At 34.9% G+C, this 24,049-nt stretch overlaps 2 protein-coding genes across 9 annotated transcripts in view; one reads left to right on the top strand and one right to left on the bottom strand.

Annotated features, from left to right (window-relative positions):
- Positions 1–12,978, top strand: part of SMARCAD1 (SWI/SNF-related, matrix-associated actin-dependent regulator of chromatin, subfamily a, containing DEAD/H box 1) — an 89,877-nt gene extending 76,899 nt beyond the window's left edge. For 4 of the 8 annotated variants that reach the window (XM_012179672.5, XM_012179670.5, XM_012179671.5 and 1 more), the window contains exons 12-24: positions 1,113–1,212; positions 1,904–1,963; positions 2,073–2,148; positions 3,807–3,942; positions 4,431–4,568; positions 5,734–5,829; positions 5,924–6,041; positions 6,251–6,372; positions 7,040–7,228; positions 7,813–7,931; positions 8,961–9,143; positions 10,237–10,346; positions 11,636–12,978. In XM_012179672.5, coding sequence (XP_012035062.1) covers positions 1,113–1,212; positions 1,904–1,963; positions 2,073–2,148; positions 3,807–3,942; positions 4,431–4,568; positions 5,734–5,829; positions 5,924–6,041; positions 6,251–6,372; positions 7,040–7,228; positions 7,813–7,931; positions 8,961–9,143; positions 10,237–10,346; positions 11,636–11,697 — 1,509 coding nt within the window. In that variant the 3' untranslated portion in view covers positions 11,698–12,978. The remainder of the gene's footprint in view (positions 1–1,112; positions 1,213–1,903; positions 1,964–2,072; positions 2,149–3,806; positions 3,943–4,430; positions 4,569–5,733; positions 5,830–5,923; positions 6,042–6,250; positions 6,373–7,039; positions 7,229–7,812; positions 7,932–8,960; positions 9,144–10,236; positions 10,347–11,635) is intronic. The other 4 variants (XM_060416875.1, XM_042251240.2, XM_060416877.1 and 1 more) reach the window with 1 other exon arrangement.
- A 1,679-nt stretch (positions 12,979–14,657) lies between these two features.
- Positions 14,658–24,049, bottom strand: part of HPGDS (hematopoietic prostaglandin D synthase) — a 29,055-nt gene continuing 19,663 nt past the window's right edge. Inside the window, exons 5-6 of the mRNA XM_004009700.6 lie at positions 22,697–22,795; positions 14,658–18,816 (exon numbers count right to left, since the gene is read on the bottom strand). Coding sequence (XP_004009749.1) covers positions 18,652–18,816; positions 22,697–22,795 — 264 coding nt within the window. The 3' untranslated portion in view covers positions 14,658–18,651. The remainder of the gene's footprint in view (positions 18,817–22,696; positions 22,796–24,049) is intronic.

The raw sequence follows: 24,049 nt of genomic DNA, 5'->3' as shown, positions 1-24,049 counted from the left end.
TCTTGCCTGGAAAATCCCACAACCGGATGAGCCTGGTAGGCTACAGTCCATGGGGTCATGAAGAGTTGGACACGACTGAGCAACTTCACTTCACTTTTCACTTTCATGCATCGGAGAAGGAAATGGCAACCCACTCCAGTGTTCTTGCCTGGAGAATCCCAGGGACAGGGGAGCCTGGTGGGCTGCCATCTGTGGGGTCACACAGAGTCAGACACAACTAAAGCGACTTAGCAGCAGCAGCCTTTTTTTAATATAATACTTTGTTGATGTGCATACAAATTTCCAGCTTAGTGACTTTTTACATGTATGCACACCCATGTGGCTGCCTCTCAGTCAACATTTCCATCATCCCAGAAAGTTGCCTTATGCTCCTTTTCAGTCATAAACATCACCACTATTCTCACACCTATCACAGTACAATAATTTTTTTTTCTGATTTCTGAACTTGATATGAATAGATCCATACAATATATACTGTTTAAATAGTTTCTGGTTCATTTGGTACATAATAAAATTACTAAGATTAATCCATGCTCTTCCATGTATCAGTGGTTGGTGGTGGTGGTTGCTTTTTATCCACTTTCCTGGCAGTTTAGATTATTGATGACAGTTTAGATTATTTCCAGTGTGTCGTTATTATAATAAAAGTGCATCAATATTCTTACGCAAGATTTTTCATGGACATATGCTGTCATATCTCTTGAATATATTCTTAGGAGTAAAATTCCTGAGTAATAGGATGGGTATATATTCAACTCCAGTTAGTCAATGGAACGCTGTTTTCTATCAATCCAATATGTATTAAATGGTTGCTTTATATTAACAATTACCAAAATTATATCCTTTATATGCAAGCAGAGGTCTTTCATTTTAGTGTGTATCACATACTAACTAGCAGTTAAAATACATCCCACTCTTTACGTTGTAGTATCACTTGGAGATTATGATCTGTTTTATGGTTATTGAGAACTAAGAATTTAGTAGAGTTGCATTGTGGGGAATCATAAATAAATAAAACCAGAAATATTCTTTTTTTCTTTCCTTTTCCCGTATTTATTTGGGTCTTTGGTTTGTTTTTATATTTAATATGTGTTCTTTTAAACTTATTTTAGGGCCTGGGAAAAACTATTCAAGCCATTGCATTTCTGGCGTACCTCTATCAGGAGGGTAATAAAGGTCCTCATTTGATTGTTGTTCCAGCATCAACTATAGGTTTGTTATTACTGTGGACAATTTTACTCGACTAAATAGTGTTTTATATGAAGGGAAGAAAAAGTGTGTGTGTGTGATTTCTTAGTTTGTGGAGGTGGATGTTCATTTTTGTGATTTCCTCATAACTTTTCTCCCTTTGCGTATGTGTGTTATTATACTGGAAGTCTTTTTAAAGAAAATAACTCCAGTATAAGTAAGTTATTCATCTTATAAATTATTACAGATCAAGTATCATTTGAAAAGATTGTTTTCGTAATACTTTTAAATTGTTTCATGAGTAACTAATTTAAGGGAAGCTAGGTGATTTAAACTTATAACTAAACATTTATTAAGTGAGAAATATGCAGTTCATCCCAATTCAAATTACTGTTTCATTCTTTTTCAACTGATTGTAGACTGGAGTCAGAGAATATATGTATGAACGTAACACCACCCCTAAAAAAAAGAAACGTCAAAATTAGAAATTAATAATCATCTGTAAATACAATGATTGGCCTTCCGCTCTTTATTTTGGTGCCACCTGAAAATCTCAGGGATAACATTGTGAAGTCTGTGATTTTTCAAAATCATCTTGTTAACTTTTTAAAAGAAGAATTTCCTGGTAGAACTTGTTAGACTTTAGTGTTCATTTCATTGCACACATATATCCTTTGTAGCAGATGCTACAAGTAATATCTCTTTTGTCTCATAGATAACTGGTTAAGAGAAGTTAATTTATGGTGCCCCACTTTAAAGGTGCTCTGTTACTATGGTAAGAATTTGTCATTATTCTCTTAGCTTTGGAAATGTCTTTAAAATCTTAACATACAGTTAAGTACAATAAATACAATCAATTTGTATGTTTCATCTTTAAATTCTAGGTTCTCAAGAAGAACGTAAACAGATTAGATACAACATTCATAGTAGATACGAAGAATACAATGTAATCGTGACCACGTAAGTATTGAGAAAAAAAAAAATTGGAAGAGAAAAAATTGTTTTACAGCCACCAGATCTTTTTTAAAAAATGTTTTAAAAATAGTAGTAGTAAAATGAAATAAAATTTATGCTAAGGACTATGCAACAAAAGTAATAGAATGAGTTATGTTGAAGATTTACGAATTTTTCAGTTTGGTGGATAGTACCATAAAAGAGAGTAAAAAAGTTGGCTTAAAGCTCAACATTCAGAAAACGAAGATCATGGCGTCTGGTCCCATCACTTCATGGGAAATAGATGGGAAGACAGTGGAAACAGTGTCAGACTTTATTTGGGGGGGCTCCAAAATCACTGCAGATGGTGACTGCAGCCATGAAGTTAAAGACGCTTAACTCCTTGGAAGAAAAGTTATGACCAACATAGATAGCATATTCAAAAGCAGAGACATTACTTTACCAATTAAGGTCCGTCTAGTCAAGGCTATGGTTTTTCCTGTGGTCATGTATGGATGTGAGAGTTGGACTGTGAAGAAGGCTGAGTGCTGAAGAATTGATGCTTTTGAACTGTAGTGTTGAAGAAGACTCTCGAGAGACCCTTGGACTGCAAGGAGATCCAACCAGTCCATTCTGAAGGAGATCAACCCTGGGATTTCTTTGGAAGGAATGATGCTAAAGCTGAAGCTCCAGTACTTTGGCCACCTCATGTGAAGAGTTGACTCATTGGAAAAGACTCTGATGCTGGGAGGGATTGGGGGCAGGAGGAGAAGGGCTGGATGGCATCACTGACTCGATGGACATGAGTCTGAGTGAACTCCAGGAGTTGGTGATGGACAGGGAGGCCTGGCGTGCTGCGATTCATGGGGTCGCAAAGAGTCGGACACGACTGAGCAACTGAACTGAACCATAATAACGCTTTTTAATTAATTCTGTAGGAGACCATGATTAAAAGAATTCATCTTTTCTTAATAAAAGAGACTCCATTTTCATATATAGTCTTGTACTGCTAGCTGCTGTTAACTGTTATTTCTTGGATTCACTCTGCCAGTTTAATACAATGAACAACTAAGCACAGCACATTATATTCTTAACAGAAATGTCTTAGCTTCATGGTTTTTTTTTCCTTACTGCTTCTTAAAATATAATAGTTCATAAAGCAAAGTATGTGATAATTGCAGATCACATAAATTGTACCCAGATTGGCCTCTTCCTAGATGTGTAGAGGTTGTCTAATTGCAGCACATAAATTGTCTTTTATATTGCAGCGTTTGTAACTTGGTTACATGCACATCCTCCTCCTGGTGGCTCAGATGGTAAAGTATCCACCTGCAGTGCAGGGTACCTGGACTGGATCCCTAAATCAAGAAGATCCACTGGAAAAGGGAATAGCTACCCACTCTAGTATTCTTGCTTGGAGAATTCCATGGACAGAGGAGTCTGGCAGGCTATAGTCCATTAGATTGCAAAGAGTCAGACACAACTGAGTGACTAACACATATACACTTACATGTACATCAATAATTATTGGATATAACTGCATTAGTACTTACTTGAGTACCCGCTGTGTTAGGTACTAGCTATTAAAAATATATAAATAAAAATAATTTTTTAAAACATGAATCTCATGAGTCCACGCTTTTAAAGGTTTATTCTTAGAGACTGATTTTTTATTTTGGTGACAGGTATAACTGTGCCATCAGCAGTTCTGATGATCGTAGTTTGTTTCGTCGGCTGAAACTGAATTATGCAATTTTTGATGAGGGCCATATGCTGAAGAATATGGGCTCCATCCGCTACCAGCACCTTATGACAATTAATGTAAGAGAATGTTCTCTGAATTTTTCCAAATATGATAAAATTTCAGATTGTGTGTGTGTGTGTGTGTGTATGGTATCTTATATTAGGCACCAGTAAACTTTTTCTGTATAGGACCAGATAAGTAACTTTTCATGCTCCATGAGCCATAGATAGGTACTATCACTTGTTTTTTGCTTTTTCTTTTTTTTAAACCCTTTAAAAATGTAGAAACCATTCTTAGCTCATGAGCTTTAGTTTGCCAACCTTTGTACTATAGGATAAACTTTATGGATATCAGAGGTAATCTATCTTCTTTCATTGCTTCATAGAAAAGTAATGTGGGAACATGAGTTACCCACTTATAAACTGACTATTTTATACATTCAATATTTTATTACTAATAATGATTTTAATTTTTTTCTCCTCCACTGAGGGAGATAACCAAAAAGTATATAGATATTTTTTTCTTTTAAGGCAACACTAATCTAAACTTTTATCTTTGTTCATAGGCAAATAACCGTCTGCTGCTCACAGGCACACCTGTGCAAAATAACCTGTTAGAACTCATGTCACTGTTGAATTTTGTTATGCCGCATATGTTCAGTAGTAGCACCAGTGAAATACGAAGAATGTTTTCTTCTAAGACAGTAAGCATAAATTCATATTTTTTCTCAAATGTCTTACTTTGTGTTTTATCTGGATCATTTTTTAATTTTGTCTTTTTTTCTTGTTTTCGTCGGACTTGTGTCCTTATGAAATAAGTTTGAGTGGTTGATATCCCTGTATTTGGATGAGTTGGGAAGTCAGCCAAAATACAATGGGAAGTAAACTGGAGGCTTCTATAATCATTGTGTGAAAGTTTTGGTTTTTAATATCCTGATTTTCTGAATCATCGTTTCAAATCAATGGATAGCTCAGATATTTAGTATGTGGAGAAAGTTTGATCATATCATTTTCTTTTTTAAAATTGGATAAATGAGCGTTTTTTTTAATAGGTAAACCATAAAGCCAGGCAAAGATAGAATATCCCCAAAATTCATATACTGGGAGATATGTTTTGCATTAACACTCATAAATTAAAAGTCAACAATAAAGAAATCTTATTTAGAAGAAAATATGGTTAATTTTTTCCCTGTTACTTAGAAAAAGTGAGAGTGTAGTTTTCAGGAACTCTGATTTTCCAGCACAACAATGCTTATATAGGTTCTTGACACTCTCCCAAATCACATGTATTTTGTGAGAATTTTCTGATAATCTTCTACTGCCAGCTGCCTTTCTAATTTCACTAATATATTCCCTCCCACTTGGTGGCCTTAGCAGATCAGAGGATATGGAGGATTCCTTTAAAATCTTAGAATAAAATTCCTCTTCTCCAAAATTAACAGGTTTTGGCTAGGAACTACCCTATTTCTGTAGACTAATGATTTGCATCACCTGCACTAGCTTTCTTTGGGGGCCATTTTCCACAAATAGATACACGTTTCTACTTCTTTCTCTCTTTACCTCCACCCAAACTCCCTTAAATACACACATATCTTTTTAAGAGAGTTATCTGTGTAATCAGTAATGACTCATCAGTTAGTTACTTCTGAACAGTATCCTAGTGCAGTTCAATTTCGTTACCTCCGGAGAGTACATGATTTGTCACAAAACCTGAAAGTACATGTGGAGTCTTAAGAACTCTGTGTCAGCCCAGAATTCAAGTTCCATCTAGAATGAACTGAATTTCTACGGGAAACAACTCAGAATGTAGTGAGGGAGAGTTTCATGTTGTGTAATAACATTAAAATGTCATGTTCTTTCTTTACTTAGAAATCAGCAGATGAGCAAAGTATATATGAAAAGGAGAGAATAGCACATGCAAAACAAATTATAAAACCATTTATTCTCAGAAGAGTAAAAGAAGAGGTAACTCTTATCTGTGTATTTTTATTATGATTGGTTTTAAAATCTTTTTTACTCTTTATTTGAATGATCTGCTTAAACTGTTTTCCTTTCACAGGTTCTCAAGCAGCTACCCCCCAAAAAAGATCGAATTGAGTTATGTGCAATGTCAGAGAAGCAGGAACAACTGTATATGAATCTCTTCAACAGATTGAAAAAGTCTATCAATAACCTGGGTATAACCTTACTTTCACAATTTTATGTAAAGAATAATCCTGTACTGGGACTACTTTTTTGTTTAATTGTATGATAGTGGGATTTGCTGGGTTTTTTTTTAAGTTGGAATTTGAAGAAATAGTTTTAAAACCTTTTGTTTGCATTGAGATATATTTCAGCAAGTGGCCATCAACTTTTTTTTTTTTTATGTGTACTTTTTGGATCACAGAAAAAAATACAGAAATGTGCAATGTCATGATGCAATTGAGAAAAATGGCCAATCATCCTTTATTACATCGCCAATATTACACAGCTGAAAAACTCAAGGAAATGTCTCAGCTTATGCTAAAGGTAAGGATATTCTATGCTAACAATAAGCTTTATTAGCACTATTAAGCTTGAGATTCATTGTTAGTCTAAAAGTCAGACCACTGAACCTAATAAAGATATTAACCCTTTAAAAACATTTTTAAGACAAAGTTGAAAACAGTTAGGAGACATAAGAGCCAAGAAGGACTGAGTCTACATCAAGAGTCAGCCAGCTGTGACCTTGAGGCCAAATATGACAGTAGCTAAGTTTACAAATAAAGTTTTGTTCTAACACAGCCATATGCTTTTGTTTCCGTGTTTTCTGTAACTGTTTTATATTAAACTCATGGGAAATTTTAGACATGTAAAAGTGGAGAGAATTGTATAATGAAAGCTTCTACCTGTGTAACCTTCGCCCATATTCTACAGTTATCATCTGGAATGAGACTGCTGTCTCTTGTTTCACCTAGAATCTTTCCCAGGATTATTTTGAACCAAATTCTAGACATTATTTCAACTGTAAATATATCAGTATGTTATCTCTAAAACAGTAAGAACTTCTTATCTGTATTATAGCCAAAAAAATAATTATTAATTTCCTTTGCCAAATCTGTTGCACTGAAAGATCTGAACAATTTTATTAGATTGTTCTAATCATATTATAAATTATCTTCATTTTGAGGTGTATATTGTTTTGTTTTATTTTGAGGAACCTACACATTGTGAGGCTAACCCTGACCTGATCTTTGAAGATATGGAAGTTATGACAGATTTTGAATTACATGTACTTTGTAAACAGTATCGACATATTAATAACTTCCAGTTAGACATGGACTTGATTTTAGATTCTGGAAAATTTCGAGTTTTAGGATGCATCTTGTCTGAATTGAAGCAGAAGGTACTAAAGAATAATATTTCTCCCTTATATGTTTTCCCAATTAGTTCAGCTACTTTAAAAGTAGTTCTGGCATGATTTGACTTTCTTGAAGTTTTAGCCTGTGTTCTACAGTCTTGTAGAAATTAATGTTTTGAGCATTTTTTGGATATATTTGGGCATGTTTTCCTGATTACTTTTCCTCCATCTAATAGAAGTTAATAGAATATATATTTTTAAAATAATCTTAATTGTCATTATTTCATAGGTGGCATTCTATATAACTACTTCAAAATTAGTATTTTGAAGATACAATGGTAACATAAATTAATCCTTATATGTGAGCATTAACATAAATTAATGCATAATGTTTACATGTGAAATAGATTTGTAAGATCACAATCTAATTAGTATTTTTTGTAGCTATTCCTATTAATTAGTCTTAAAAATCAATTTTAGGTCCAAAGTTTAGATAATTTATATATAATCTAAAATAAGAAATTTATCTTCACTATGATTACTTGATTATTATTAAAGAGGCAGTTTTTCATTAGATACTTATCATTTTATTTTTTATGTATCTAACTAATAAATATGTATTTCCACAGGGTGATAGAGTTGTATTATTTAGCCAATTTACCATGATGCTGGATATTTTAGAGGTTCTCTTAAAGCATCATCAGCATAGGTACCTCAGATTAGATGGGAAGACTCAGATTTCTGAAAGGTTGGTATACTTTGGTTTCAGAAAATATCTCTACCTTACTCTCAAATAAGAGTAAATGTTAGAATTTTAAATGTCTAGAGCTTTTCATGGAATTGTATATTGCTTTGAATCTTACGTTTGTTCATTACCCTAAGATGAGGAAAATTTAATTTTTGTTCTGAATCATATTCAGATATATTTTGAAACAGCTAGTAGAGTTATATGTATGTCAGTGCTTTTCTCTTTGAAAATCATTCTGAGCCTAAAGCACATTATCTTTAAACCAAGATTACCTTAAAATCTTGGACTTTTCTTATTTTGAGGGTAGTTGAGTAAGTTTGGGGTTTTGGTTGTCTTAAAAGCAGTGCTTTTTCTAGTGTGTTTAAACTGCGTTATATCTTTGGTTTATTTTTTTTATCAGCTAGAGTAAGTTTTTTTTCCTGCGTTGAATAGGAAGAGAAGTAATACCAAAGAGAATGAACATTATAGTTTAATCTTGAAATGCATAGTTCATCAGGGATATTGTCTGTGAGTCATAGCTGACTGACTCTAAGAAGGTTAACGATCACAAAGCCATATCAAAATTTAGAAAAGCCAAGAGTCTTTTAACAAAAAACAAAATTAATTAGGAATTAATCAAATCTGCATAGTTATGGCACCCCACTCCAGTACTCTTGCCTGGAAAATCCCATGGACAGAGGAGCCTGGTAGGCTGCAGTCCATGGGGTCGCGAAGAGTCGGACACGACTGAGTGACTTCACTTTCACTTTCCACTTTCATGCATTGGAGAGGGAAATGGCAACCCACTCCAGTGTTCTTCCCAGGGACAGGTAGCTTGGTGGGCTGCCGTCTGGGGTTGCACAGAGTCAGACATGACTGAAGTGACTTAGCAGTAGCAGCAGGGAGATAAATGATATAGAAAAGGAAAATAACTAGAGTGCCAAGAGCATATGTTTACATCTTGAAGTTTATTTTCCATGTGATGTGATTGCTTTCAGTTTTCACTATAAACCTTTTTGTGAGATTTAACCTAATATATTTATCTTCTAGAATTCATCTAATTGATGAGTTTAATACCGATATGGATATCTTCGTCTTTCTGCTGTCAACAAAAGCTGGTGGCTTAGGAATAAACCTGACTTCAGCAAATGTTGTCATCCTTCATGATATTGACTGTAATCCTTACAATGACAAACAAGCAGAAGATAGATGTCATAGAGTAGGCCAGACAAAGTGAGTGTTTGCAGTTGAAACTTATTTTTAATTAAATGGCAGTTTAATTTCTATAGAATATTAGAATATGATCTGTCAGGTGTCCTCTCTTAGCTTTTTGTTTTTGTATTTTCAGCAAAGCAAGGCTCCTGTGGTATTTTACACCAACAGTGTTGGATATGAACTCCACTATATAACCTATTCATATTCTAGTAATTAAAGCAGGGAATTCCCTGGAGGTCCAGCGGTTAGGACTAAGCACTTTCACTGCCAGGAGAGCGGGTTCAATCCCTGGTTGGGAAACTAGGATCCCACAAGCTACATGGTGTAGCCTTAAAAATAAAACAGAATAACCTCCCACCCCCAGTCCGCATCGGTCTGCAACTAATGAAAACGAAGTCCTGCCAATGGCCCAGCCCCTTTGAAAAAGATTAGTAATTGAAATAACTTCTTGTTAAGCCATGTAAGAGCCAGACAGATTTGATAATGTGATACAGTTGCTACCTTCTTACCTCATAGGAAGTAGGTTATGTGAGCTGTAGGTATTTTAGGTGAAAGTTAAATTAGACATTGCTCACAGGACATAAAGAGGTAAAATACCTATAATTCAGCTCTGTTCTCAATGTAAACAGCAAACAATCAGTCTTTGTGGTGTATTTTACTGTATTTCCAAAAGACATTGATAAGTTCATTTATGAACCAAATATTTGTTAGTACTTACTGTAGAACTAAAACCTCCTATGTAATCTTTGTGCTTTACAACACTTCCATGCTTTTTGTACTAAATTATATCTCTTGGAACCTGATAAGTAAAGCATGTTCTTTGTTAAAATGAAATACCTACCTGAACCCAGAATTGTTTGTTGTAATTCAGTTATACCAGCAATTTTTATAGATACCTTTTTCTTATCTCTTGAATCAGTAAGTGACATGCTCAGAAAATGTCAGTCTTAAGTAGTGTGAATAAAAGAACTTAAATTTATGGATGTATTCATTAAAGCAATTTTCTAATTATTCTTAAGGCATTCTTAAGTGATTTATGTATTTCATAGTTTATATATATCAAATAATTTTATGTTAAGTAACCAGTGGACATATCTTGTGTTTTCTTTAGAGAAGTACTAGTTATAAAATTAATAGGCCAAGGGACAATTGAAGAATCCATGCTAAAAATTAATCAACAGAAATTGAAACTAGAACAAGATATGACCACAGTAGATGAAGGTAAGTTTTTTGTCAGCATAAAATATGGAAGGGCATCAATTTAGCAGTAGCAGGGAGTAACAAAGATGGTCTGAGTCCTTGATTGGTATGCAGATTATGGATAGCACAGGAGAAGATAAGCATACTGTGTCAAAAGTACTGCAATAACTAAGATCATTTTGCCAGAACTGATAAAACCACTTTGATTTTGAAAAATCCTGTCTCTTCCATTCTCAGTCTCTGACACAGAAATATCCCAGAAATAAAACTGGGTCCATAATTTTATCTGCAGTTTTATAATTTACTTACTATATTAGAAATATTTATGAATCCCGAGCACATGGCACAATATTAAGTTCTTAAGAATTCTAACATTTATATTAATTTCATTTTGACTAGCAAAATACTCATTACTCTAGAGTACAACACAATGCACTTATTAAAAAATTGAATAATATTAAAGAGCAATTGGATATTAGAAACAGTCATCAAATAGAACTGTCTCCATTTCCTCCATCTTTTTGAAGAGAATGATTTTTAAAGTTTTAATTTTTTATTAAAAAGGTAAATAAGGCCACATAGTTCAAGATTCCTAAGATATAAAAAGGCAAATAAAAGCCTCCTTCCCACCCTATCACCCAGCTTCCTCATAAAGTTTATTTTTTATTGTATGACCAGTTATTTCTGCATCTTACTTTTTTATGTGATGTTAAATTTGGATTTCTTGGACTGTTTTCAAGTCTTTCGACAAGTTCAGAGGCAAGCATGTCAGTGAATTTCCTGAGAGTTTATACAGTGGTTTGTCATCTTATGCATTTTTTTACTGAAAGGAGAAGAGTAGATAAAAGTTTGGTTTAGACTATAGCTGGGGTCTGTAAGTCAATGATGATATCTTTGGACTGAAAATAAGTTTAGAGGAAATTATTTCTGTTTGGATTTGTGAGTTTTGTCTTTATTTTCACATTCAGATTGTTATATAGATGCTTTTATTTAGTGAACCTGAGGAGTAAATACTGTGTGGTCTATAAATAGGATATGATCCAGGCTATCTATATCTGTCTCTTTATATCTTTATCAAATCAGAAAGAGAAGCTGTAGACTGCTCTGCTGGCAATGTGAACATGAGCACAGGGGAAGTAGCCCTAATATTATTTGTAGGAATTTGAGAAGATTTTTAACAGGGAGTAACACTGAATCAAACTGGGCTTTGAAAGGTGATTAAGAATTCACCAAAAGTAGAGAAAATTGGAAAGAAGTATGCTTCATAAAATATTTTTATCAAACTTGTAACCCCAGTTTCTGACCTGCAGGTGACGAAGGAAGTATGCCAGCAGATATAGCCACGCTACTAAAAACATCAATGGGCCTGTGAAATGAGAATTGCTCATTCCTAACTGATGAGGAAGTGTCAACTTGGTGCACTCAAGGACATTTACATTATGATGACCATGGGGTTTATGAACATTTATAACTTTTTATAATTTCCATATTACATTTCTCATAGTATGGACAACTTTTTTGCCACTAACTGAATTCTCCAGATGCTCACATGTGAAATTTCAAAAAAAGCCACGAATATGTAGTCTTGAAGATGTTAAATAATCATTTTACAAAACAGTTTTCTGAATGGGGATTAGTTGGTGATTGTTTGTAACAAATACGCTAATGCTTTAGAAATGTCAGTATTTTTGTAATTATTTCTACCTCCAAATATATATATATATTGTCTTTCACTGGATAATGTGTGTAGATTTTTACATGTGCCTTATTTGACAATGCTTACGTCTTGTTTTTGCTCGTCTCATTTGAAGGTTCTTTTTTTATTATGTTAAAGAATGCAGCTGTATAGATTATATAGCTTTCATTTTATTGCTATTTGAAACAGATGTTCACCACTGTCAACAAGAACTCAACCTGAATTTAAAGGTGGCATTCCATATACTAACCCCCAGCCCAGGTCCTCCCAAGTACTTCTGTTAACACAAATTTGTTTGGCTAGGCACTAAGTTGTTTTCCAGTGAATAGTAACTGAAGAACCCTTTATCTTACTCCACGAAGTAAATCCTCCTGTTCATTTCCCAACTGCACTGACTGTGCTTACTATTCTACCTATTCTTGTGCATGTTTTCATTATTTTCCCTCTCCTGGCTTTTGCTTCTATTGAAACTGTTGCCCAGTCATTTCTGCTCCACTTCTCTTTACTCTAAGTAGTAGTTTATTCCTGCCACATCTCCACATATCAGCAAAATGTTGGTGACATTTTTCTAGTCTGGCAGAACTAATCTGATTCACTTCAAAGCAGACTGAATGTGACTTCATTTTAAGGCAGCATTAGGTACTGCATGGAAATAGGTCATTAACTTTGAATTCTTATCAAAATATAATTTACCACTTTGCAGAATTTCCAGTACAGGACCTCCTGAAGAGAGAGCCATTCTTCAATTCCAGTTCAGTGTGGGTGACAAAGTGAAATTTAGAAGTAAAGTTGTCTACTTGATATTTAAGTCTTTATTAAATCTTTCTTTAAATTTTTGCCTGTTGGTCTATATTGCTGTTTTTATTATGCATCAGTTTCTTTGTATAACTTGTGAGTTTCATGTGTTTTGTTTTATTATGTAAATATCATTATAAATAAACTTATTTATAAATCAAAGATTTGTTCATTATTGAAGATTATACTTTAACGACATCCTGACTTTCTAAGTTTCTAGAGTAATAGAACTCTTCAGTTGAAGGCTAATGAAGCTCTTATTGTGATTCTTCAGATATTATAGACCCTGAAAACTCATGACTCAGTAGAGTTATCCAGTCTTGAAAGTGAAAGATTGAAAGGACTCTGCAAATAGTATTACTACCTCCTTCTACATCATGGTACCCAAACCACTTATATTGTTGAGAATGTTACCTTCTAAAAATCTTAAATGGGTTCCTTGTAACTTTCTTGTATTAATGTGTCTTCAGTGATAGGCTGTTTCTTTTGTTGTTGTTTAATCCATATTTTTATGTTTAATTAAATGTAGTTGGGTTCTCCTTGTAAAGCTCTGTTATGTTTTTGGCTTAATAAAAATAATTATGATCATAAGTTGTATTATCATACATTTTGTAGTAGTTTCTGTATTGAGCACAAATGGTATTATGTGCTTAATATTGTCTCTTTCTCAGTAAACTGGAATCATTACTTTGGATGTATTCTCATTAGTCCTTTTTTTGAACTAATAGCAATAAAATTCGAAATCCATCATCAGTAAAGAGCATGTGAAGCCGCAGTTGTTGGAGTAATGTTTGGCCAACTGAAGCACCGTATGTTTTTTTGATACAGATCACACAGGGATAAAAGACATAAAGTGAAGTCGCTCAGTCATGTCTGACTCTTTGCAACCCCATGGACTGTAGTCTATCAGACTTCTCTGTCCATGGGATTTTCCAGGCGAGTGCTGGAGTGGATTGCCATTTCCTTCTCCAGGGGACCTTCCCGACCCAGGAATTGAACCCAGGTCTCCTGCATTGCAGGCAGACGCTTTACCGTCTGAGCCACCAGGGAAGCCTTAAAAGACATAATGTGTTTTCATAACTCTTAGTCCTGACCCCGCAGTCTTGTAACTTTATACCAATAGATAATGTATGTTTAAATATTAATATTGTTCCTCATTGTTGGTGTTATTGTATAATGATGGTTACATAAGACTATCAGGAGATTTGGTTTCCATTTGTATGACCTTAAGATATTTAAATGGTCTATAAGGAATTGTTTGTTTTAACTTCCCAAAAGGTATGGTTTCTTACTAATTATAAATACAACATGCAATTCATTTCTGCTGTGATTAATTCATGTATTTTAACCCTTGCTTACTTGCTCAGTGAGGATATGTTTAAATACAGGATGGGATAATGGAATATGTTGTTCTTTTCAGTGAAGACTACCTAAAGGTTATGATGATGCTGTGATTGAAATATTTCCTTATAAAATCTGCTGTGGTTGCATTTTATGTTGAATCATGATATGTGTTAACCGTGGGACTCTATATTATAGAGTTTTCATAATTTATATAAATATATTTATCACTCAGTTCTATTTTCGTTAAAGCTTGTTAGAATGTAATTATGTGGAGGAAAATCAATATACATAAGAGGGAAGAAAAGTTTCTACCTTTATTATCTAGAGTATTATTTGAATTTCTTCTGTGAAGGACAGTTTTTTTTCCCTCTAGAATGCCCTGATGACATATATGAGGACTTTGCAATGAGAAGTTGCTTACAACCTATTATCATTTCTTAACAGCTACTAACAGTAAGAAAAGTAATCTGAAGAAGCAAGGCACTTGAGAAATACACTTTGTTTTTCAGTGTAATTGTTTGTTTTTAATTTTTTATTGAAGGATAATAGCTTTACAGAATTTTGTTGTTTTCTGTCAAACCTCAGCATAATCAGCCATAGGTATACATATATCCTCTCCCTTTTGAACTTCCCTCCTATCTCCCTCCCATCCCATCCCTCTAGGTTGATACAGAGCCCTGTTTTGAGTTTCCTGAGCCATACAGCAAATTCCCGTTGGCTATCTGTTTTACTATTTTCCCATTTACTATCTATTTTATTTTTTTATTTAATAAGTTTCCATGTTACTCTTTCCATACATCTCACCCTCTCCTCCCCTCTCCCCATGTCTATAAGTCTATGTCTGCTTCTGCATTGTTGCCCTATAAATAAATACTTCAGTCCCATTTTCCTAGATTCCGTATATATGTGTTAGAATAGGATATTTATTTTTCTGACTCTGTAATTCTTAATAATGTGTACAGTAATTTTTTTCCTCAGATTTCATAGAACATTGTTATAAAGAAAGAAGCACCTTAAACGATCACAATTAGATGCCTTTTCTTTCTTTTCCCACATCCTGTCCCCACTTTTTGCTTCTCAACTATATTTTCTTTCCTCTGCCATTCATTTCATGGATAAGGCTATCTGTTTTGTTAATCTGTTTCCTGATATGACATACTAAGATTAGACAACTCAATAATATTAACATGTATATTGAACTAAAATGTTATTTTTCAATATAATTATGGTTTAAAATAGATTGCAATAATCCAAATATACAGTTAATTGAAAGATTTCTATGTAAATGGCTTGTTTATATGGGTAGTTCTTATATAGTCATATAGAACTATAAAAATGATTCAAGTTGAAAGTGTAAAATAATCCTCAGGAAAAATGATTGTTCCATGACCTTTAAAACTTTTGTCAGCATAAAATAAATGTATAAGGAAATGAATGAAATAGGAAAACTAATATTTAGTGCACTGTAAAATATTAGAAATGTTGAGAAAATTTAATTTTTGTAAAAAATTTATCAAAGTAATTTGAACATTACCTTCATGTAAAACTTGGAGGCAAGAATTTTTTTTTTTAACCTTGGCAAATAGTCATAATCCTAGATTTCAATCAGCTTCCAACATTTCATTGCTTTTTCAGTGTTATGAAATAATGCCCCTCACCCCCGTTGTTTTTTCTTTTTAAATAGACTTTAGTAGAGGAGATTTAGGTTCATAGCAAATTAAGCAGGAAGTACAGAGGGTTCCCATGTACCCTTGTCCCCACACAACACAACTTCCCTCCCTATGAACATCTTACACCAAAATGATACATTTGTTACAATCAGTGAACCTACATTGAGACATCATAATCACCAAAAGTCCACAGATTCCACTAAGGTTCACTCTTGATGTTGTACAGTCTGTGGGTTTAACAAATGAACCTATTACAGTATCTTGCAGAATAGTCTTACTGCTTTAAAAATCCATTTAGTCCTCCATGTCTTCACGGCTTGATAGCTCATTTCTTTTTAGCAATGAAAAATGTTCTCTTATTGGGTATACCACAGTTTTCTTATCCATTAACCTACTAATGGATATTTTGGTTGTTTCCAAGTTTTGGTAATTATTGATGAAGCAACCAACAACATCAGTGTGCTGGTTTTCTTGTGGACCTGTTTTCAACTCCCTTGGGCAAATACCAAAGAGTGTGATTGCTGAATTATATGGTAAGAGTATGTTTAATTTTGTAACAAATTGCCAAACTCTCTTCCAAGGTATATGTACTATTTTGCATTTATATCAAAAATGAATAAAAGTTCCTGTGGCCCCACATCCTTGCCAGCACTTGGTGTTATATTTTGAATGTTTACCTTTATAATAGGTATGTAATAGAATCTTATTGTTTACAGTTCCCTAGTAACATATAATGTTGAGCATCTTTTCATATGCTTATTTGCTATCTGTGTGACTTTGATGAGGTGTGTATCCAGATGTTTTCATCCATGTTGTAATCAGGTTGCTTATTTTATCGTTGATGTTTAAGAGTTCTTTATGTATTTTGGATAAAGTCCTTTTGCAGGTATTTTGTTCCTATCTCTGGCTTGCCTTCTCATTCTTTTCATCCTCTGTTCTTTCAATGTGAAGGATTTTTCACCAGTCTCACTTCCTCCAGGGCATCTTCAGCTTTGTCACAGCCACTTTCCTCATTTATGTTGGTAAGTCTGCCTTCACCAAGTTCTTCAGACTGCGTGTGAAGACCGTCTTTCTGTTGATGTTCAGTTTGAGTTTCACTCCAGCATTACCACTTTTATTTACTGCACTTTCATCTTTGTTGGTGAGTTCTCTTTTTCTTTTTTTTTTTAAATACTTTTAATTTTATTGGAGTAGAATTCACTTACAGTGTTGTTTCAGCTGTACATCTAGGTGATTCAGTTATACATAGATTCCTTGGTCATATAAGTAATTACAGTACTGAATAGAGTTCCCTGTGCTATACCATAGGGGGTCCTTGTTGGTTATCTGTCATATATAGTAGTATATGTATGTTCATCCCAAACTCCTAGCTTATTCCCCACTACACACACTTTAACCTTTGGTAACCATGAATTTGTTTTCAATTTCTCTAAGTCTGTTTCTGTTTTGTAAATAAATCCATTTGTGTCTTTTTTAGATCCCACATACAAGTGATAACGATATTTTTCTGGCTTACTTAACGTAGTGTGATAATGTCTAGGTCCATCCATGTTGCTGCAAATGGCATTATTTCACTCTGTTATGGCTGAATAGTATTCTATTACGTATATGTTGCCCCTCTTAGCCCTCTTCTGTTGACGGGCACTTAGGTTGCTTCAGTGCCCCGGCTATTATAAATAGTGCTGCGGGGAACATCAGGGTGCATGTGTCTTTTCAGATTATTGTTTCCTCTGGAAATATGCCCAGGTACATGATTGCTGGATCATATGATAGTTCTAGTTTTAGTTTTTTAAGGAACTTGCACACTGTCCTCCATAGTGATTATAACAGTTTACATCCCCATCAGCAGTGTAAGAGGGTTCTCTTTTCTCCATACCCTTTCCAGCATTTATTATTTATAGACTTGCTTTTTGGTGATGGCCATTTTGACTACTGTGAGGTGATACCTCATTGAAGCAACAGCTTTGATTTGCATTTCTCTGATAATTAGTGACAGTGAGCATCTTTTCATGTGTTTCTTGGCCATTTCATGTTTTCTTTGGAGAAATGTCTCTTTAGATATTTTGCCCATTTTTTGATTAAGTTGTCAGTTTTTTTGACAGAGTTGCATGACCTTTTTGCATATTTTGAAGATTTAATCCCTTATCTGTCACTTCATTTGTAAGTATTTTCTCCTGAGGGTTGTCTTTTCATTTGTTAATGGTTTCCTTTGCTGTGGGTGAGTTCCTTTTTTCAGTTACCCATTTTTGTAAAATGTCAAGTGGGTTATCACTGAGAAACAAGCAGGCAGCCCAACGACACGCTTTGCTGTCTGTGCGTAAATGACAGGTGTGCAGTGGCCAGTCAGCAACAGACTGTGAAAAAAGTGGCACGATTGCTCGTCTGTTATTTACATAGTGACTTGTGGACTGAAGCGCGAGCAGCAAAACGTGTGCTTTATACAGTTACTCAGGAATGCAGCATGGAAACAAATCCAGACCATTTCTTTTTTTGGAAAATACGTGACTAAACCACTGACTGAAATTCATGCACGTCAGAACTAGTGCAAAGCATGGCCTGCCTGCATTGTAGACTATTTTACCTGGTTATAGGTAATGTGAAGCTCCTCTGGAGAAAAAAAGATACTGGAAAAAAGTCTTTTTTTTTTTTAATCCCCTTTCCTCCTTTTGTTTCTTTTAATAAGCAGGATATGGCAGAAGTGACGGTGTTGGCGGAGCTGAGGGGATGGTGTATGCGCATGATGCAGCGTGTCGATGTAACTTCTTATCTGGTGAGAGTGATGCTGTGAAGAAGAATAAAGGTTGGAGGCGGCCGGCATTACCTAGAGTTTGGTCTGGGGCCTTCGCAGTATCCAGTCAGCGATGGCAGGGATGCTTTGGACTTTCTTCCGTAATGTCACCAGCCTGGGGTGGATGTCCAACAAATCAGGTTTAAAGACCAAAAGTGTGGTACTGCAAATTTCCCAGTAGAAGTCTGCCCAAGTTACCTAGTTTAAAGGAAACAAATTTTCGTTGGAATATAAAAGGCCTAATTTCTTAATGTAAAAAAAACATTGTTTTTTTAAATTCAGAATAGTCTGTAATTACAAAAGCAGAATGTGTATGTGATAGAAAATTATAGATAACACCATACTCCCAAGCCCAGAGGTTACTCATATTAATACTTTGGTATAAGGTGGTTTTTCTATGCATATGTGTGTATTTTTACTAAAATGAGATATTACAGTACATACTCTTTTGTAACTTGATTCAATCTCCACCTTTCTGTGACAATACATTTTTATGTTATCTAATACCCTATCAATGCTTTTCCATTTGTTTCTCAAATGTCTTTTATAGGATAAACCAGTATCCATTCTGGGACCGTGTGTTTCACTTGGTTATATCCTTTAACTCTCAATTCAGAACAGTACCTCCCCTTTTTTATTCCATATCATTGAATTATTGAAGATTCCACACTAGTTCTGCACAATGTCCTGCCTTCAGGATTTTTATAATTATTTCATCTTTACCTTGTTCCTTTATATGGCAGAGTAAAAAGGAATAGAGTACAAGTTATCTTTAGAGAGTACATGGCTTTAAATTAAACACTTTAAATTAAATACTTTAAATGGCTAACATAACATTATATTGGATCACATCAGAAGACATGTCTGACCATTACTATCACTGGCCACTGTACAACAGGATAATGACAGCCTAGTCCTACTCTTGTATACCTTTTTTGTTTGTTTGTTTTTAATTTGTACACTTGTTTTGATCCTTTATGACTAGAAACTAATCTGGATGATGTTACTTTGGCTCCATATAAATGTCAGTCAAAGAGCGAAGTTTAAATATAGACTGTTCTTAGTTTTGCTTTTGTGTGGGATTTAATAATGCAGATTGCTAGTGTTTTATGAACTTGCTCAATAAACATCTGTCAACATTAATAGGACCGTTTATTGGTTAGAGGATTCAGAATTCAGTCAGCAAATATTTATGAAGTACCTACTATGTGCCCTGTACAGGTTAAGTGCTGGGATTGATTAGAGAGCAAGATGTGATGCAAGTCCCTTCTCTGATGAAGTTCTCACTTTAGAAGCAGGAAGACAATCAAACATGGAAAGTGTGGTGCAGGGGATCGGCCAAGATTGTGGAGTAGAAAGCTCGCCTCCCTCATCTCACCTTCTCTTACAAGCACACCAAAAATCACAAGTGTCTGCAGAACAACCATCGACGAAAAAGACCAGAGTCTACCAGAAAAGATCTACAACTAAACACATAAAGAAGGAACTACAGTGAGACAGGTAAGAGGGGCAGGTTCATAATATAATTAATCCAGTCCTTTATCCTGCTGGGGACAGTTGACAAATTACAGAACAAACGTGCTGCAGAGGCTCTCCCACTGGAGTGACTTCTGAGCCCCAAGTCAGGGCCCCTAGCCCAGGGGTCCTGCAACAGGAAGACAAGACCCCAGAGTATTGGGCTTTGAAGACCAGCAGGGTTTGATTTTGGAAGTTTTCAAACAACTAGGGGAAATAAAGGGGGCACACAAGATCTCACACCAGGATCCAGGGCAAACTCAGCACATTGATAGGCGCCTGGGCCAGATCTACCTACCGGTCTTGAAAAGTCTTCCAGAGAGGCAAGAGGGAAGTTGTGGCTCATGCTTGTTCTCTGTGTTCATGCTAGAAACAGAGAAGCTGGCAGCAGCCGTATATGGGAGCTTTCTACCACATGGACACTGGTAGAAAGTGTTCCCTACTCCTAATCCTACATATTGGAGAGGGTATTAAGACATACAGACCATTATGTATAAAACAAGCTATAAAGAAATACTGTACAACACAGGGAATATAACCAATATTATGTAATAATTATAAATAGAGTGTAAGTTTTAAACTGTGAATCACTATGTTATATACCAGTAACATATAATGTTGCACATCAACTGTACTTCAGTTAAGAAACAGAAAACAAAATCCACGTGAAGTGATAAGGGTGGTGAAGACAGTGATGAGAGAGGTTCTCAGGAGGATACAGAGAGAAGTCCTTTAAGAGGCGATGTTTAAGCTAAGGCTTGAATAATAAAAAGATCCAGACATGCAGTGATTTGGGAATTAAACATTTCAGGTAGAAGGAAGAGTGAGTATAAAGGCTTTCAGGCAGGAGTATGACTTGTATCTAAGGGAAAAGCAAAACACCAGAGGAAGGGAGGAAGGGAGAAAGTGCTGAGAGAAGGAGTCAGGAGATAGATTACAAAGAAATTTTAATAAAAAGCAGAAGAAAAAATCTTTTAAGCCATTCGAAATTGTTCAGTCAATAGGACAGAGAAAGGAACAAAAGACATGGCAAGTTTGCTTCTCTGTCTCCTCAGGACTCAGCAGGTAGTGACGAGAGTAAGTCCCAAAGTGTGGCAGAAAGTATCTTCTCTCCTAGAATGGTGTCTCGTTGAAGGCAGCCGCCCCAACCTAACACAGCCTCTCAGTCAGATTTAGATTTGAACTTTTTCTTGGCAAGACTACTTCATAGGTGATGGTGTGCTCCTCTATTAGCTGGCCCATAATATCTGGTTCTCTCCCTTTTGTGATATTAACAGTTGTTGATAATCAGTGCTTAGATCCATTGATTCATCATGGGCTGGAAGATAGCAGTGGTTTATTTTAATCTCTCCTTACTTATTAACTAAAAGCATTTATGAAGACAAACTTCGTCCTGTCTTTTTTTTTTAATCTTGAGGTTTAATTGGCATAAGAATGGCAAGATAAATGCTTTATTCAACACCCTCCCCCCCAACCCCACAGACACACACACACTTTTTGGTTTTCAGTTTTCTAAATATAGACAGTCTGTCTCTGGCTTAACAGTGGTTCAGCTTTGCAATTTTTTGACTATACCATGGTGCAAAAATGATACATATTCTTTAGAAACCACACTTTGAATTTTGATCTTTTCCCAGGCTAGTGATAGGCTGCCTAGAACTCTCCTGTGATGCTGGGCCGTGGCAGTGAACCATGTGATCAGGAGGGTAAACAACCGATTTACTTAACAACCATTCTGTTTTTCACTTTTACTACAGTGTTCAATACTTACATGAGACATTCAGCACTTTATTATAAAGGTTTTGTGTTTGACAGTTTTGCTCATCTTTGGCCAGTGAGAGTGTCTACAAGTTGACTGCTAGGTCCTTGACACAACTCCAATTTGGGGTTGTTTTTTTTTTAATAATTAATTTGGTTCTGGTATAACAAAGTATTCCCAGCTCATGTTTTACATTTCCTGTCCCAAACTGAGAATGAGCTGTTTCTCCAAGAAACTAGTTACTTTTAGAATTTGGAGACAAGGATCTGGGTCCTAGGGTTGCCCAGGACAAGTAAGTTGGTCATTTTTTCAAGAAAAAGACACACAATGGTTTTTTCTTTACCCTGAAATAAAGTACATTGTGAACTGAAACTGGTGTATGATTAATATTGTTTGCCCTGAGAAAATATTGCTAATGAGATGTGTATAGTCAAATCACTGTGTTTTACCACTGATGATGTTTCTTAAAATAGTTTTTTACTGATAAGAGTACAGAGGTATTTCTCCACATACTCAATTCACCAATTTGACACAAGTTCATTTGTTTCACTTTGCTCTAGTTTGTCAGTGACAGCTTTTTAAAATGTTTTTCTCAATTGTTATATACTTCAGTATGTTTTTCCAAAGTTAACATCACCAAGAAAGGTTTATTCAAAGAAGTCTAGCTTTTGTCCCTCTAACCTACTTCCTACTTTTCTAACCTACTTCTTCCCTGCAGGTAACACTTTTTTCAATACATTTTTATAGTTTTTAATTTATCCATGTCTAGGTACATGCATTTTTTAAGATGCAAAACATACTCACAGAGTCACCAATAAACCACTCGTTTTCCCCTAAGTATGTGTCCAAACTTTGCAGAAGAGGAGGTGCATCACAGGTAAGTAGCTCCTTAAATATCTGATTCTAGGAGAGAGAAGAAAGATCACTCTAAGGATAATAGGAAGAAAAAGAGTTGAAGAGGAAATAGATCACATTTTTGTCATCAGTTCTTATAGTTTTTTTCATGTATCATGACTAAATCATTCATCAGTAAAATCTTTTCATAGTTTTTAATCCTGATTTTTGTTAGTGAAAATTATTCCATTATGTTTTTACATTTCTAAAATCCCCCCACCTTTTGGGCTCACTCCCTTTAAAGTTAACTAGTGTAACTAAAGGTAAAGAAATTAACTTTATTTTCTTGGGCTAGATTCCTCCAGTTTGGCAGTCTTACACTTAACAGAAGTAGTATGCTTTGGGGCCTTTATGAATTTCCTCTCTTTGACTTAACATTGTACCTTAGAGTGAGATCCTCTGCCTTGAATATTATCTATAAAATCCATCATTGATGTGTCCCCTTTTGATATAATTTATAAGATATTACAAAGCAAATAATATCCTTGGGGAAAAAAATGAACAAAATATACCCACTTAAATAATTATCTTTGTTTTTACTTAAATCTCTGAAGAGCAAATAATTTATTCATGGTGTCTTTCTTGGTAAGAATTGTTTATTTGTTTACGAAAGCTGGGCTGGTTTGTATTATGGATATGAAATATAAACTAAACTCAAAAATACTATAAAATATGCATATATCATCAATATTCATAAATGACCATAATAAAATTCAGCCTTTATTAATGTCAGATAGTGGATAACTCCTTCATCGATTCACTGAGTTACTATTATGACTTAGCTAGGTAGTACAGATTATTATAATGCCTTATATTGAGGAATACAGTTTATAAAAGCTTCATTACACCTTTACATATGTTTGTCACATATCACAAACAAAAGGTTGGGAAGCTTGTCATTATCTTGATTTTATATGCTTTCCGTGGCTCTGTACCACCTTTGCATATATGGTTCTCTCTTTATGGTAAATATATTCATGGTTCTAAAAATAATGGGAGTCCTTTAGCCCCTTATACAAAATTTGTGAGCTAGAGGCAATAGGCCCAGAAATGTGACATTTCCCACAACTTAGCTTAGCTCAGCATCAGTTGGGGAGGCAATAGCCAGCTTGGCTGTCCTAGAATAGCTGGAAACAGGAGGGAGTTCAATGGAACAGGATGTAGATGCTGTACAGCTTTCCAAAAACTCCTGTGTGCTCACTTGGGTAATTCTACTTTTCCTGCTGTGCATTTCCACAGTGTAAGAGGCACCAGTGCTTTGCA

Source organism: Ovis aries, chromosome 6, assembly GCF_016772045.2.
Source record: "Ovis aries strain OAR_USU_Benz2616 breed Rambouillet chromosome 6, ARS-UI_Ramb_v3.0, whole genome shotgun sequence".
NCBI classification, from domain to species: domain Eukaryota; kingdom Metazoa; phylum Chordata; class Mammalia; order Artiodactyla; family Bovidae; genus Ovis; species Ovis aries.
This window is presented reverse-complemented; position numbering and strand designations above follow the sequence as displayed.